The following is a 17,739-nucleotide window of genomic DNA, read 5'->3' on the forward strand; positions in this document are numbered from 1 at the left end:
TTGTCTGGAATAACCATTATTTCTTCTCCATTACAACTTTAAAAAAAAAAAAAAAAAAAACCACCACTATCAAATCTGCAAAAACCAAAGTTCTCAGATCTTTCATGTGACCTTCTGAACTTGTTCCAAGCTAGTATGTGCCTCAGCAGCCTAACCGTTGTTATGGATATAGCATTGCAAGTCTGTTAAATAAAGGAGACCCCAGGTTATAAAGTTAAACATAATTATATGTGCCTTTACTCCATGATATAATCAGAGCTTCACTCTCAAAAAAAAAAAAAAGGAATGGGATCAAGGAGAAAAGAAAAAAAAAGAAAAAAACACCTTGTTTCTAGTTCTCCTGTACATTTACTATATGACCCTAGGTAGATGACTTAAGTTCAATACTATTTTCCCATCTGAACAAAGCAGTATTAATGCTTGCCCTTCTCTCACATAGGCAACATGTTGCCAATCTGATTTGTAAGAAAAAGGGTTAGGAAATGCTCATATCAGAGATTTGTAAACATTCAGAGTATTAACAGGCAAACATCATCCTGTTCACTAGGAGGTCTAGAGGTTATATATTCCCTTCATTTTTCTTGCAATTAAAATAAGTTAATGGAGTTTGGTCTATAAAATAGTCATTCACACTAAAGGAATGCTTGATTAAATCACATGGAGTCAGAGTTATTACTGGTATAATTCCATTAGCTTTACAGAAAAATACTAGGCATGAATTTGTCCTCTTAGGCTTATTTTCCATTCCAAAATTCCTTAATGGCATAGAGAAAAAATAGAAAAGCTGGCCACAGATGTTAAATAAAGACATTCTGACTCCAACCCCATTTCCACAGGATACAATGGGAGTTAGTTAGCAGGAGATCAGGACCCACGACACACAACTACAAAAGCATTTGCTGATTTTAAGCTTTAGCGCCAATTCAAAATTTTCCTGTGCCAACTCTTCTTAATTTGGGAATTTCCCCCCCCAACTCCCCTCCAGTTTTTCCATTGAACACAAGTCTGGCAAGAGATCTTTGTCAACAGCCCTTTTCACTATCTACAAAACTTCTGTGATCACGTTTAGGCATTGAAAAACCATGATAGAAAAATTCCTGTAACCTGTTAAAGCATTGCGCATGCTTACACGTGAAACAGAATCCAGAACAAAAGGCTTTTTCAAAATGGAGATCTCAGCATACCACCAGATGATACAATGGTATCAGAATGTGAAACCCATTACAAATTTTTTCTGTAGGTCCTAAGTCTGGGCCATGCCAAAATCTCAGGTTCGATACTAAAAAGATATACTTGTTAATTACCACTGTTTACCAAAATACCATAGTCTGAGCAAAATACCATTGCAGTACTCACAAGACTACATTTAAATCTACCATCAAAGAACACAATGTGTTTGCATATCACAATGCAGCATAAATATGCAGCACTTTGATAACAATGTAGTCCAGTAGAATATAGGAAGATTTTTAAATCCTATTTAAATCCTAAATCTTATAATTCAGATGTATCTTGTGTGATGTCAAGGACTCTTCCAAGACAGATTCTTGTATGGTTTTGGTGAGTACACTTTCCTTGTCAACAACTCTTTACGGTGCTCAGAAAGCACTTAAGCTGTTTCACTGATCAGTACTAATCAAGCAGTACTGTAAAGTGAATGACTGGGGCACAGTTCAGCATACACTGTGTAAAATAAATCAGGAAAACAAACAACAGAGTTAAAAGCCAAATCCACACCAATTTTACACTGTAATTACCCATCAATAAAGAGTGTATCTGGATCAGGACAACTTTATACAAAGAGAAGCTCCCTGGAGCTGAGGCCCAACTATATGTTGCACCCCTTGTAGAGTCCTGTTTGTCTCTCAGACCACCCAACCTCAAAAAACATCAAGAAAATTTGTCTGTGGGGCAGCTACATATAAAGCTCCTTTTTGAAGAAAAATTATCAGTTGAACAAATAACCAGACAACTTGGGGGGAAAAAAAGAAATAATCTTATGCTCATCAATTTAGTTGAGCAGTCTTCAGAAAGAACAACACTAGGTAAATTAATTGGACACTGTGAAATACAAGCCAAGCAATATTTTTTTATTAGATTTTTGAGAAAAGTGACTTCTCTATAGATTCAAAAAAGATGTTGAAGAACTGGTCACAACAGTATTTCTTGCATTTTCTTTTCAAGTGCCTAGGCTTGGTCATCATCAAAATAAGATCACAGATTACCAGCAGTCTCAACTGCTACATCCATAAAATTCAAGACACTGGACTGAGGCATGTTCTTCTAATTCTAAGGAGGACATAGAGAAATAGTTTTCAGAAATTAAGACAAAATTAAGTTTAAAATTATACATTCTCCACTTTCAAACAGCTTTATGACCTCACAGGTTATCCATCATGCTAAAAAGTAAGGCTCCCTCTGGCTGTGCAGGGAAGTTGGACTTCCATATAGAGACATGTAACAGGATACACCAATATATGCTTGCCAGCAGTTCTTTGTTGTATAGGTCAGCTCTCTGCAGGTTTAAGTTTCAGTTACTCTACTGAATGAGTTCTAACATTTGCCAAGGAAAGGGTTCTCCTGTGGAAAGAGAGGGAATGGGGGAGGAGGCAAGGAAGCAAGTCTGTGAGGGGAAAAAAATGTGAATCAAGCAGAGGAAGGTGGCAATAGATTTGTTGCTAGTGAGGTATGTACAGAGCAAGAAGGTGGTGGTAAACACAACTCAAAGAATCAGTCTGTAACAGAAGCAAAGATCCTGGAGAGCCAGTGGAAGCAAGAGGGTCAAGGAGATGGGAGAAAAGGAATGAAAGGGAGAAAACGTGCAGAAGGAAAACTGAGTGAGAAAAAGAAAACATGTGGGATGAGAAAGAAAAAAGTAGCTATTGAAACAAAAAATTTGAAAGCGGCCTGTGAGGAAAGCTAAGCATTGGAACTACCCGTGATATAAAAGCTGGACCTTGTTTCTACTGAGGATGCACAAGAACAAAGGACCATCCACACAAACCTGCACACTAAAAGTGCACCATTCAAGGCCATCTTCTTGCTCTCATGTTCGGTATAGATACCCAAGCCCTCTGAAAAAGACAGCTATCAATTCTTACAGTGAATCGCTTTGGTGAGCAGAAAGGGAAGATGTATAGAGTGCGATTATGGAGAGAAAATAAAAACAAAACACTCCCAACCCATCATGTTGATTTTCTACCCCATCCAAGGAGAAAGAACTCAAGGAAAACTACCAGCTTGATTTTCCAAAAGTATATAAAAGAGTTCTAGGATCTACACTTGACCAAAGTCTTTTCCTTCTTGCTTACTTCTGTGGTCTGATGCTTTTTAAGTCCCATATATGTTTGTTCCATAAAATAATAAAAAAGGTAAAGAGGGAAGAAAAAAAGAAAGTGACATCAAAGGTGAAAACAGTAAGGTACATAAACAGACCCTTTTGTGATAGGACAATGCTACCACAATGATGGACTCTTTATAAGAAAAAGAAGAACTATATAAGCTTATAGATAACAAAACAGCAAAATTTACAAAGACAAGTTTTGCTCTAATTCTCCAAGCATTTGGTTTAAGGTATTTATAACAATAGCAAATATGTATCTGGTAGGCAGAAGTAGCTGTGACTGGGGAGGAAAAAGAAGGGGTGTCTGTTTTCATTTGATGACATCCCTGCAAAAATTGAACCCTTAATAATTGAATTCTGGAATATCATCCACTGAAATATTCCATGGAAACTAGAACCAGAAAGGTAATTTTCAAGGGCTTTTTCCCACTCTTTGATTTTTTTTTTAAAGGAGTTTTTACTGCATAGTACAGCACACATCACCAGCCTGGGGCATCCCATTCCTATTTCCTCTTCAAGTCACCAGAAGATGTTTGACAAGGAAAGAGGAAGAAAGCCAGGGAAAAGGGATAGGAAGGGAATAGAAAACAGATGCTGAAAGAAAGGAACACACGATACACAGCAGAAAGAAAAAAAAGGTAGAATGAGAGAAAGAAGTAAGAACCCAAATGAAAAAACACACCATGTAAAGCTTCTGGACCATTTCAGTGCAAGTTTCTGAATGTAAACATGGGAGAACACGACCAGAGGAAAAGTACAACTGTATTATGTATGTTCATAAGTGTATTCCCATAGAAGGGCATTGGAAAAAAAAAACCTTAACCGCTTCATTACTAGTACACATGTTCTCTAGGAGAGAAGATCACTGAAGCTACTCCAGCTCGTATTAGAAATATTAAGAGGAGTATTTCGTCCCCTAAACTACTCTTTGGTGCATACAGTGCCCTTAAGAGTCCACTTCAGTTTATCCTGAAGGCTTCTGGAAGGTACTGGTATTTGTCTGCATGGAGACAGGGAGGGGGATTCAGAAAACCTTACGCTCTACCGGCAAGTTACCGCAGCGGAGAGACCCGCGTGGCAAGCACGGCTAAGATGTGACACAAATACTTATGCTCCAGTCCCCTGGAAGCGCAGGAAACCCAACCTTTCATAGAAGCCAGCCCTGAGCAGGACCTCCGCTGCCGTCCCGCCCGGGCTCCCTGGCTCTCCTGCCGCCCCCGAGCCCACCTCGGCGTGTGCCGCGCTTCGTGCTTCGGCGGACGGCGCCGGAGCCCCCGCGCCCTCCAGGGAGAAACCCCTACCTGGATCGTGGAAAGGCACCAAGGCGAAGTTGTAAAGCGGCCTCTTGGGTCTTTTGAGCGACGTTTCCAGGATCTTGGATGCCCCCTCGATAACTTGCACCAGGTCGTCGTACATGGAGCCGGTCACATCGAACACGAAGGCCAGGGTGGAGGCTCCCTCCGGCACCCCCTCGCCGCCGGGCTCCCTCTGGGCGCCGGGCTCGGGCGCAGCGCGGGGGCACAGGGCGAGGAGCAGCACCGCGCCCAGACCCGCCCCCCAGGCTCCGCTGCCCCCGCGGAAAGCCATTTTCCCCGGCAGCCCGCGCAGCTCCCGCGGCGGCCGGGAAAGGCACTCGCAACGCCGCGCCCGGAGGAGCGCAGAGACCGGCGCCCACCGCCCGCTCCGCTCCGCTCCGCTCCCCTCCCCTCAGCGCGGAGGGCAGGAAGCGCCGCGGCTTTTCTCTGCGCGCGGCTGCGGCCCCGCTCCGCCTTTCTTATCGGGCAGGGCCGGGGCAGCGCCGCCCCGAGGGAGCAGGCAGAGCCCCGTCCATGCCGCGGGGAGCGGGAGCTGCTACCGGCGCGGCTGCGGCTGCCGCCTCAGGAGCCCCGGCTGCGGACTGAGGCGGCGCCCGGCCCGGCCCGGCCCGGCCCCGCCTCCCGTGGCCCGCCACGGCCCCTGCCCTCTCCTCAGGGCCCCCGCCCGCGGCGAGCGTTAGCGGGGCGCGCTGGGGCCGCTGCCGCCCCTCGCACCTGGCCGCCTGCTGCCTCCCCGCCCCGCCCCGCCCCGGCCCGGCCCGGCCCCGGCGGCGCCGAGCCCGGCGGGGGAGCCTCCCTGGCGGGAGCGGGGCGCCCGCCGGAGGGTGAGGTGCAGACCTGCCCGTCACGGACCGGGGACCGTGCCCACACCTGCCGGGGAGGGGAGGGCGGCGGTGCGGACTCGAGCTCATCCCTAGGGGGATAGATGAGTCTGCTTATTGTTTTCTTATCATAAACGCTTGATGCAAGACTGAAATCGCACCGATGTGCGCTGCTGCCCTGGTTCTCCTCTCGCTTGGGTTGCGCTTCCACAACCACTGCCTGAAACCCAGAGGCCGGCGCTCCCGAGGCCTCTTCCAGCCTCAGTTTTCCTCAGCTCCTACGAAAGTATTCTTACAGTGACTATTAAAGTGGGTAGAAAAGACCCCAAAATGTGATCAGGACCACAGCTCCAGGCACTGTCAGTCTCTGGTGCAAGAAAAAGGCTGGACAATGAAGAAAAGAAAGTGGCCAGAGTGGTGGTTTAACCCCGCTCAGGCAATGGAAGAGATTAAAGGATATATATTTCAGAGCTCCTTAGTTGTTTAAGGATGCAGCTACGTCACAGCAGGCACCTTTTGAAAATCCAATCCTAGGTGGCCGATCGAATGCCACACGAAAGGACTGGGGGAGAGCCAGGAGCTGAATCCACATTGCTCCAGCTCACCTCAGTGCCGCTATCACAAGCCGCCCTCCCCATCAGCCACATCATGCGCTGCAGGGAGCGACGGAACATCATTTTAAAAAACAAGTGGGATGAAAATTGTACCCTTTGTTTTCAGTGGGATGAGTGAGGTGTGAGGCACACCTCATTTGCTGCAGCTAGGAAAGGTAGACCATGAAGCAGAATTTACCTCATTAGTTTCCCCTTATTTTACTAAACTTAAAATCGGTGCTAAAATTGCACGCTCAAAACCATCATATTGTGACTGGAAAATTAATTGTGTAGAAACATTGCTTATCCTAATCAAGTTATAAGCCTAGAATTGAATTATAAAAAACAGATGTTTACATTCCTTCCCCCCTTCAGCACTGATGTCATGAGAAGGAAGCACATAACCAGAGCTGTGCAAAGCATTCGCAATAAAACCCCAAACCATGGAAAACTTGCCTCATCTGTAACTCTGCTAGCAGAAAACTCAGACCAGGTTTGTCAAAAATATTCACAAATCTTGTAAGTAGAGATGCGTTCAAGCCATAAAATAGGAATACGTATTTTTGAACACCCTAGAGATTGGCAGCACTTGGATTTAAGGATTTCCTTCAGTCCTTTATGAAGATGAATGCCTCTTATGTTTTTCCTTACAAAGAAAGCCATCATGTTCTTTCTGTCTCAAACTACTTCTCATTTAGATGTAAACAAGCTAGAACAAACCTAGTATCTCTATGAAAAAATAACTCTTTCGGACACATAGTGCTGCATCTCTAAAAAAAGGTCATTTAACATGGGTTTTAAGGTACAACATAAAGAAAAATCTTAATTTCATAACAGTGGAAATGGATATTTATTTTGGTTGCCTAACACTTTCCACTATAAAATGTCCTTGAAGCTTGGAAACTCTAACACTATTATTCATAGCAGGCCTTTGAAATTTGCAGGAAGAAAGCTCTGTAGCAAGAGCAATGATTTTTTTTTTTCTTTTCCAATGAAATTATTTTCATGGTTTGCCAAAGAATCATCTATTGAGAAAAAAAAAGAATCACTACGTTCCTTCTGCCATGTTCTATAGTAAAGTTTTGACAGCGTGCCAGAATAATAACTAAGCACAAACACTCTGAGGTCAGGCCCATGCCACTGTCAAAGCACAGTGTAGCAGAAACACCTGGAGACTATCAGGAGGGGGGGAGCAGGGCCAGGGGGAGGGAAGGGGAGCTGGGTTGGGGTACACCCAGGGGGCAGAGGTCCCCCCACCTCCCCACAGACCTAGCTTTGTCACAGCGGGCTACCACCTTCACGATTTCCAACAGAGTCTCAGTGGGGTTTTTTTGTATGCGCAGATATTACAGTTGTCTTTGACACTTCCTAATTTTGAGCATTTCTAACTACACCTTGATAGTCTTTTCATGTCTGTTTTGGGGCTGGAATTTGACATTGTGTTTATGCAATTTGGTAGCACAGAAGAATTCAACACATGTGGACTTGATTGTCTAGTTCTTTCCTACCACACTCATACACTGCCACTCTGAGTGTGAGCAAAGTGTTACCCATCTGGACTATACATTTATCCTGGATAGTTGTAAATTATTAGATGAGGTGGAGTAAAGAGTTGTCATTTAAGTACTCTCTCTTTCTAGTTTGTCTCAAATATAAAAAGCATAAAATTTATATCCTGTGGGGAAAATATACTAGTTTAGAAGATTGGGAAGGAAATAAAGTACTTTCCATTCTTTGGGCTTGTGTCTGAATCTGCTCCATTTTGTAATTTGCAGCTAAAATTTATTAATATCTAATGGCTGCTAATGAAGAAAGAGTTGCCAGTTTCAGTCTCATTCATAGTAAACAAGCACCCACTTCAAAAACTGAAGTTTCCATCTGAACGGGAATATCAAAATGATTGTTTTTATAGCTGATGCTACTTCCTAATTACAGAGCAAACTGCTGATACCAAAACAGATTCTCCTCCTGGGATCCCATGGACCAGTCTCAGCAGGGTGCATCTACCAGAGCTCTTTCTCAGGACACCTCTTTTCTGGTCAGCAAGTTCTGCACGTATACCAGATACTCTGAACTGTTTTGTCACAGACATTTGACAGTATTTTTTTCCTCTGGAACTCCATACACATTTAAAGGTTTTATTCCCACTCCTCCTTGAAGTCCCATCCCTCTTTTCTTTTCTTTGTTTGAATTTGATTAATTGTTGTGGAAAAGGAGGGAATCATTGCTGTTTGTTTAGGGTATCTGGCTTTGGCTCTCTCTGTGACAAGTGTATGCATTGTACAGTAAGATATCTGCAGTTTGCAGACAGAGTGTTTTCTTAGCCAGTCTTTAGTCCTGTCTTTGTAGTTTATGTGTACACACGCTCTAGGCCTCCATATGAGAGATACGACTTTGTATTTATCAAAACCATTCACTACCCTGAAACTGAAAATAATGTTTTGGGCCTCAAATTCTCTGCTTTGAAGCAGTGTGCTGGCAGAACCTATGCTGCTTTTGGGAAGTATAGGGTTAAAATGCCATCCTAGAAGAGGAATGCTACAACAGGAATTAGCAGGTATGCTGAGGAGCCTGAAACCACATAAGGCAGCTCACTAGACCTGCTGCTAATAGATCTGCAAGGAAAGACAAACAAGGAACAGAAAAGAGAAAGGACTGATAGATTAATCTTTGGTTATATGTGGCAAAACCTTCACATTCATCTACAAAGACCATGAAGAGACCAGCACTACTTTTGGGGGGAGATTTTGTCACATGAATGCTGTTATATGATGAGGGTTCAAATTCTGAAGTGATCAAGTAAACACTGACCTTTTCCAGCCAGTGACTTCTGGTTTTTTAGCCCTGCAGCTGGTCTCACATTTAAACAGTATGCTTTTAGTACTCATCTTTCCTCTCTGTCACCAAGGCATTTTGCCTGACACAGTTAAAAGGTCTTCTGCAGACAGAACAAGATAGCCTTTATACCCAATGATCTTGATGCCTCTTAGTGTTTTAGTCACAGAAGATTCTCACCTTCTGGTGAGATATATTACCTTTGCCAACAATACAAAACCTATGACTTCATATAAAAATGGCATGTATGTAACTTTTGTTTGACTTCTGACTTCTGAATCTTCACAGGGGTCATATGTTATAAGTGTTCTCCCAAATCCGTATGACTAGAAGCCACCTGCATTTGTTAGGAAAACAAACTCTGGGATTCTATCATGATGACCTCTCTGTAGGAATTGATGCTTTTATTAGATAATCCAGATTCCGAAGAACTGCAAGTTTCTGATCTCCACTTTTCCAAAAGGTTTGTTTGAATCTGAAGTCAAGCTAAGGGCTATATTCCCTACTCCTACCCTTCAGGTGCCTGCATAAAGAGATAAACTGGACCCAGAGTTGTATTTTGAACTGTTCACACCTGTGATGCCTGCCTGAATTCTGACCATCCAGTATCCTATGGTTACTGCTTCCTTTTTAAACTCGGTCTGCATCATAAGTACAGCGATGCTAGAATTTCTCATGGCTTTGGCAATTAATGCTTTACAGCAAAATCAGAGCAGACAGGCGAATGTTAATAATTCTATGTGTTCTGCAAATATTTCTAGATGATAGACAGCCTTTAATGTAACAGTTGTCAAAACCAGATGTTTTTAAGATGCCATGTGTAAAGAATCTATAAGTCACAGAGATAATCTTTTGCCATTTTCAATCTCCTTTCTCTGCTCCACAGAAGTTTGCTTAAATATAGATGCCAGTTTGATTCACAGTTCAACACGTTTCAGAGTATCACATAATAGTGAGAAAGAGCTAGACCCAAGCAGTAAGTAGCTGTAGCAACTGGAGTAGTTTGTTTAATAAACCATATGCCTGAGCCAAGATACAATTTCACCCTGCTATAACACTGAATCATCTCTCATCTGCAAGATGAAATCACTTTGCTTTTGGTTATAAAACATTGGTTTTATAAAACAGGTCATCCTGTGATCATGACATAGAAGTAAAAGTCAGGGGCCAAGTTTTCTTTCTGGCTCAGAAGCAGACTTGCTGCTTTTAGTAACACAGTTATGTATCAAGACCAGGACCAAGTCAGGACCTGCTGTGCTACATCCTTGCTCCCTGGAAAAAAAAAGAGTAGATAAATGATGGATGGAGAAACATGATAATCAAAAGTATGGAGCCTGTTCCCACTGCACAAGGCACTCTTGATCTCTTTATCGACCTTTACTCTCCAGTGCCTAAGCACTTCTGAGTACAGAGTACATACACATTTCTAATCAACATATCCTTACAAAATCTGTAAGCTCCATAACCTTGAGCTCCATAGTTCCCATCATACAAATGAGGAATGAAAGCAGAACAGACTAAATGACTTGCTGAAAGTCACACAGGAAATCTGTAGCCAAAATAGTGAGGAACACAGACCTTGCTTAAGATCATTATACTCCTTTTTCTGTACCTCAAGATTCTTTGACACTAAAAGGGGATTATGCATCTCTTCTTCCCCTGAATGTTTGTAGGGAGGGAAACACCAGCAAAATACAGAACACCTGTTATTTGCTGTAGAGATAGCCTTGAAAGTGAAGATAATCTGTATTTCAGTAAAATTTTTCCATTGCAAAGTTTCATAAGTTTTCCTAGTCTCTTTCAAAAGGTTTTGTAGCTTGATTTCTACCACACACTAAATTTTTCCTTATTATTTGCAAGATGTTTTGTTGGCATTCTCTTGACTAAAAAGAACCCATACTCACAATCACTTCTGGTTTTTAATTGCAGTCCAAATGTTGCTAGTTTTAGAAATACCTATACCATGTCTGAACAGCTACTAAGGAATATACTTCTTCTTAATCTGTATCAGGGTGCTATTTCAAGATATTAAACATCTAATGAGCAAGCTAATGTATTTTCTTATGAAAACAATGGGAGTAGTATCATAGACTGAAAGCAAAAGAAGAACCATGCCATAAAGGTAATTTTCCAAGCCCAGCTCCATGAAGCTCAGTAAATCCTCTACTTGAATTTTTAAATTTCTGCACACAAGAAATACATGCTAATTCTCCACAAATTAGAACTATTTTTACCCACAGACATGTAATCATGCAAACCTGACTTGTGGCCATATGTTAAATACAGTGCATGAGGTAGTATGGGTTTCACCACACCAAAAATTTAAATATTTCCACTGACCGTAGATGTCCACAACCAGCCTAAGCATGTTAAGCTCCTTTTCCAGTTCATGGAGATCACTATAGTGAATGGCATCTAGGCCTTAATTTATTGATAACAAAAGGAGTCAGAGGTGACTAGTTCAAATAGGGACATCTATGCAGCAGATACCTACATCTAGCCTGCGGGTGATGAATGCCACCTATACAATAACAGTTCTGTGCAACTGTGTGTGTCCCTACTGTTTTACTTACAGATCTCTTCTGAGTTTTAATCTAAACTTTTGAGTCAGGACTTTAGAAAGTATATCAGTATTATTGCATGAAGGTGCTTTTTGAAATAACTTTTCCAAGACTTTTCCAAGTTAGGTTTCCATAAAGTGCTACTATATTGTTTCACAGCAACTAGAAGAAAAAGCAGAGACCACCAGATCAGAGGTATGCAACATAATACAGTACAGATCTCCCATATCACTGAGGAGAATCACCAAGTCACCCATCTGATTTCTCCAAGAAAGGCCCATGTATGTACACTAAATTGCACTTATGAACCTTTCATCAAATTGCATTTATAAAGAACTAGATGTATAGATGTAACAAAATAGATAACGTTATCAAGACAGTTACTGCCTTCACGGCTTGAGTAATTGCCTGTTGGATACAGGAATTTTTGCAAACTCCTGAAGCACTATTATAAAGTTATTCTAAAAATTTTATCATTGACAATGATTTTGTTCTCAAGAATTTCTATTGGTCATGTCAGGATTTTCAACAGCGTTTACAAACAATTAGGCAACTAAACTGTATTGTGAAAATAACTAGCAAATTTAGGTTGAGCTTCAAGAACACTATCTCCCTCTACTGGTAACCCAGAATGAAACGTTTTGAAAATGGATCACAAAAAGTATGGATTTTTACTACTATTTTTAATAAAGTTAGAGAATATAATATGAAATTATTTTTTCACAGTTAAGGTTGAAACCAACCTTAAAATATAAGCAGAATTTCACAGAAACACACACATAACATTTACACAAGTCTCTTCTACAGGAAGGGTTTTCTGGAAAGTAAGTTGAGTTGCACAGAAAGATTCTAGTGAGACGAGAATTCAAAAAAAGTGCACTTTTTACATTTGAGGAAAAAAAAGATTTCTTTAGAGCACATTTTTTGAAAACTGGCCCAGAAGTGATACATTTTTTTAATTAATTTGACCAGAGAAAATCTAACATTTGTTAGTATTTTTATGTTGTACCATTAGTACTTTTGCATTATTTTACTTTTTTTACTTTTGAAACTCTGAAAATCTACAAAACTTCCATCACTTTATGCAAACAGCAACTTTCAGTATTCTCAATTATCTTAATACTAGAAGCAAGTCATACACATTAAAGAAGAATATCTGAGATTAGATAGTTGATGCAGTTCTAACAAAATTAGTCTAGCAATATAGCGCTGCAACCTCTTATCTTGCAGGCAAGCAGCAATATTTCCTGGCTGACGACCAGAATAAGTTCCTGAAAGAAGAGGAAATTACTTCAAGTTTCATAATCCTCTGTTACAAAGGGCAGCTGCATTGCCACTCTGGTCCACAGACTTAAGCTTGTTTTGGAGTCAATGATAGATACTCAAATAATAGATAACATCAAAAAGCATCCTTTCCCATTCCTCTCATACCAGGAGCTATCCTCTGGAATGCAGCTGGCAGATTTGCAGCCCATGCCCTTAACTACTGCACCTCATGCCTTGGAATGACCTCTTCTATTTTAATTTCTCAGGAGGACCTAGTTAGGGTACAGCATCATGTTAACACTTCTTGGCAGAAAGACCTTCCAATTAACAGAGCTGCCTTCTAGGTGTATTCTCACAATGCTGTACTAAGAAAGATCTAGACTTCCTTGACCATAAATCATGAAATAAAACTACTCCCTTAAATAACAAATTAGTTTGGGTGTTTGTGCCATTTGCATAACAAAGAAGAAAATAAGAAAATAAATGTTTAGTTCTCCAGAGTTATATGCTTTGCTCCTTTTAAGCCAGTCAGAAATTTATTTTGTTTAAAAACAAACGTAAGTCCGGATTCCCTGCATCTGTCTATACAGGCTAAGCCTACGATGAAAACTACATGGCAATTCTCCCATTACCTATCCTCATCCCTATGAAAGTGTTACAAGAATTAGCTCACAGTTCAAATCCCAATATTTTTATGTGTGTGTGTAGACTTGGCTGATTTAAATATTTCTCACATTATTAAATATCCTCCTTTAAATTTCTTCAGCAAGACAGCACTAAATATCGTCAGGCATGTGAAGTGTGTTTTCCTGGCATTTGAAGAAACCAAGGTCACTCAATTTAGAAGTTCATCATTTTTGAGTGATTTTTTTAGTCTGCAGTTTCAGTTTTTACATTTAAGCCCATAAAGACCAAGGCATCCTTTAAAATCCTGCCAGACTGTGAGTTAGCACCTCACCAGTAGTTACCAAGTATAACTTTCCAAGACCTCTAAGTAGCTGGAGAGCTAGTTTTACTACCAAGATGGACTACATTCTCCACAGTCACACTCTTCTTGGCATAATGGATGTTCTTACAACTTGGAATGTTTTTCACATCATTTTTTTCACTATAGCCTGATGCTCCTTCTACTGGGAAATGGGAAACTTCTGTCAGGCATATAATTTTCTAGGGTTAAAGGGATGAGTTAAATAAGAATGGACTCAAGCTTTTATTCATAATTAGAATAAAAAGCCTTTCAAAGGAAAGGGGGATAAAAAAGGCTTCCCCTTATAAAAGACGTTATATGCATGCACACATTACATACTCAGGTGGCTAGGCTAATTTATTGTTTACCATTAAGTTACCTGGCAGGTTCCATTACGACCCTGTTTTCAGGCCTCTGTTGTTTTGCTGGATTCATGTTCTGGTCTCAAATTTTCCAGATAAAAAGTCTCCTTTGAGGTAATTTTGTTGTTGTTTAACCAAAAGAACTCAAGTATTTCCAAGAGCACTCACTGCTCCAGATCAGACCATCTGTATTCTTTCCTGAATGGATTTTACAAGTAGACCTAAGCAGAGCACAATGCAGGGAGCCAAACGGTGCCCAAATTCTGAATCACCAGTACCAGGAGCTCTGCATCCCAGATGGAAAAAATATAACCTCCTGAGTCAGCACAAGTGGACTGATGCCACTCACCACAGCTGCTGTTTGGTCACTGAGGAAGGTAGAGCCAGTCGAGAACCCAACCGGCGCTCCACACAGAGGGACTCCGAGATCAGTTTTGGGTGAGGTGCTCAGCTTGGTGCTGACAGCATTATCCAGAATGCAGCCGTACGTCCAAGTGCACAGCCCTTGATCCTGACCTCCTTGAATCAGCTGAGCAATCTTAGCAATTGGGTCCCTGTTGTTAGGAGCTGTTTTCTTTTCCTTTGTCGAAAACTGAATTGCTGACTAAAAGGTTCAAATTTAGTATTTCCTACAAGGCTCTGTATTTGCCACTAGTCAGGTACTCCAGTCTCTCCAGCTACAAACATGTCTTGCCACTCAGCATTGTGACTCAGATTTTCTCTTATTTGGGCACTACGAGAGGCAGGAGAAATGTCTGCTTAAACAAAAAAAGCCAGAGTGAGGTACAGCCCTCCAGCTATAAAAGCTGGAGACCACAACCCACAGCTCTCCCCATACACACCATACTTTCTGACATGCATGATTTCGTATTCTCAGTTCCTCATGCACTACAAATACCACTCAGCATCTTTACTGGGGTGCTACGATACATACACACAACTATCCTTATTAGATCTGTGCTATTTCAGCATGTGTCTTTTAAAACAAAAACTCTGACGCATTAAGGATCACACTATATTATTTAGGAGCCACCTAGAAGTCTGCTACTCTGTAGACTTTTCTCCCATACACAACTGCAGAAGAATCTCATGCTCTTTTCATGAAACACAGTTGTTTGGACAGGCAAGGATAGAAAAGAAACAATGGTATCATGTACTGTGTTTAGTGATTAAATATGTAATTGTAAAAGCTGTTAGTATGAAAGGGGTTTTTTTGTTTTCTTTTTGCCACTACAGAGATAAGGATGCTCATACTGTGCACCTGTTAGTCCCTCAGAGGGACTATAGAAAGGATTCAGGGAAGAAGGATATGCGATTTCCTAAATAAAAACTACAACAATGGATCTGGTTTCTCATATAAAGCTCCAGCTGAATGAAAATTGCTTAGTTGTCAAACTCGACATTTAGTTTTTACCCATACCCACTCACTGAGATTCTGTGACATGTGAATCAGGAGGCAGGCTTCTCTGAGCAGCTCAGAGCTGTCAGCCAGCTCTTCCCTCCATTTCTCCTGCTCTCTGCATGCTTTGCCAGCTCCTTCGTCCGACCAGAACTGAACTCTGATTCTGGTACGCTTAAAAAGCTCTGTTCGTATAATGTTTCCAGACTAAATAAAAGCAGGAGTTATCTGAGAAGTTATAAACCAATTTATGTTGACAAGATTTCAAGCTTGTTTTTTGAGACTCGAGAAAATCTAATTTTTTGCATAAATACCCGCAGCTGCAGTTGGTCTTCACAGCCCTTGCTGCAGTTGGTCTTCACAGCCCTTGCAGGCTTTTCGGCTTCACCTTACAAAAAAAATACTGAAGGCAACAAGCTTGTCTGCAGCTATAGTGGGTGTAAAATGAGGTCCCATATGGACCTCATGAGGTTAGTGCAGCATGGTAAAAACCCCCATGTACTAGCAGTGTAGTGGTTAAAGCCAGTTATAAGCAGCAGTGGTGATTTTCCTATGGTCACTGGATCCCTCAGCTGCTGTCAGAGCACAGCAATGGTTGCTGTCACTAGTTCAAGACCTCAGTCTAAAATGAGATTTGCCAGTGCCATGTCACAGGCTAAACTTCTCTTATAAAGTCTAACTTGCAAGAGAGAAACTTGGTTTGAAGCCAAACCACAGTGGCGTATGAGACAAGCAAGGCCATTCTACTCTAACTCTAGAGCATCAAGTGACGCTTTGGTCATTGCCTGTGGTTTGTCTCTGGTCCAAAAAAGTTAGCTGCATATTTTCCTTATTTTGTGTAACTTGATGACAAGCTCTTTCTGAAGAACCCCAGTGGATCTTTATAAGTTTACATCCTGAATAACTAACGTAAGCTGAGCTGGGAGAACTAATTGTTCTTGCAACTACAGCTGTTGGCCTATACACAAGAAAAGTTTCTGAGTTTCTGTAGAAAACAGTCATGGCTATGCTTAAAAAGACAAATTTAAATCCTATTTAAATGCTCCATTCTGGCCATGTGGTTATCTACTCAGGTTAGATTTACCTCCTGTCTTCAAGTTCCTTGGTCTAAGAGTTTAAAAGCAAAAGGTTGTCTGTTATGTAGAAAGGCAACAGAAGTAATGTTGATTACAGTTAAATGTAAACAATAACTCATTACTGGCCTGAACTGAAGCTCACTGAGATTAATGGGCTTCTTCACTTCATTTTCAGCCATCTTTGGGTCAGACTATTGCTTTTTATACAGGCAATGTGATCATACCCAGCATAAGCTGCTACTTCAGTGTGAGGGACTGCATGACAAGCTACACAACAGACTAGAAGTAGTCTGATCAACTTTCTCATTTCTCCCGTTTGTGCACTTAATTTCCATTATGAAGTTTTCTGAATCGACTGATTTGGTGTCATGTATATTGCCATGTATAATAATCCAACAAATGTAGGGACTAGACTAGCAGGACTGCTGCTTAAGTCCATAGGCCAAGTCCCTGCTGTCCAACCATTACAATGACAGCACAATGTCTGAGCAGGGACACACAGTTGCCTTTGGAAAGGCAGTCTACCTTGCTGACAATTGACTTTCAAGTATAACAGAAAGAATATACAGCTAAACAGCAGCATTCAGCATCCAGCTAACCTTTTCTGTTATTTGCCACACTACAATGTGCATAGTATAACTTTCTGAGCACATGCTCTGTAACTCTAGTGTTGTGGTTTAGCCCCAGCCAGCAACTAAGCACCACGCAGCCACTCGCTCACTCCCCCTACCCCGATGGGATGGGGGAGAGAATTGGAGGACTAAGAGTGAGAAACACTCCTGGGTTGAGATAAGAACAGTTTAATAATTGAAATAAAGTAAAATAGTAATGATAATAAGAACAATATAATAATGATAATAACAATAATAATATACAAAGCAAGTGATGCACAATGCAATTGCTCACCACCCACCGACTGATACCCAGACAGTTCCCGAGCAGCAATCGCTGCTCCCCGGCCAACCCCCCCCAGTTTATATACTGAGCATGACGTCATAGGGTATGGAATAGCCCTTTGGTCAGTTTGGATCAACTATCCTGGCTGTGTCCCCTCCCAGTTTCTTGTGTACCTGGCAGAGCATGGGAAGCTGCAAAGTCCTTGACTAGCATAAGCAGTACTTAGCAACAACTAAAACATCAGTGTGTTATCAACATTCTTCTCATCCTAAATCTAAAACATGGCACTATGCCAGCTACTAG

At 41.4% G+C, this 17,739-nt stretch overlaps 1 protein-coding gene across 1 annotated transcript in view; it reads right to left on the bottom strand.

The window, feature by feature from the left end:
* The window catches only part of HMCN1 (hemicentin 1), a 213,424-nt gene extending 208,494 nt beyond the window's left edge, over nucleotides 1–4,930 (bottom strand). Inside the window, exon 1 of the mRNA XM_075710119.1 lies at nucleotides 4,645–4,930. Within this exon, the coding sequence (XP_075566234.1) occupies nucleotides 4,645–4,930 (286 nt within the window). The remainder of the gene's footprint in view (nucleotides 1–4,644) is intronic.
* Nucleotides 4,931–17,739: the final 12,809 nt, after the last annotated feature.

The sequence above is a fragment of the Pelecanus crispus genome, chromosome 5, assembly GCF_030463565.1.
Source record: "Pelecanus crispus isolate bPelCri1 chromosome 5, bPelCri1.pri, whole genome shotgun sequence".
In the NCBI taxonomy this organism is placed as follows: Eukaryota; Metazoa; Chordata; class Aves; order Pelecaniformes; family Pelecanidae; genus Pelecanus; species Pelecanus crispus.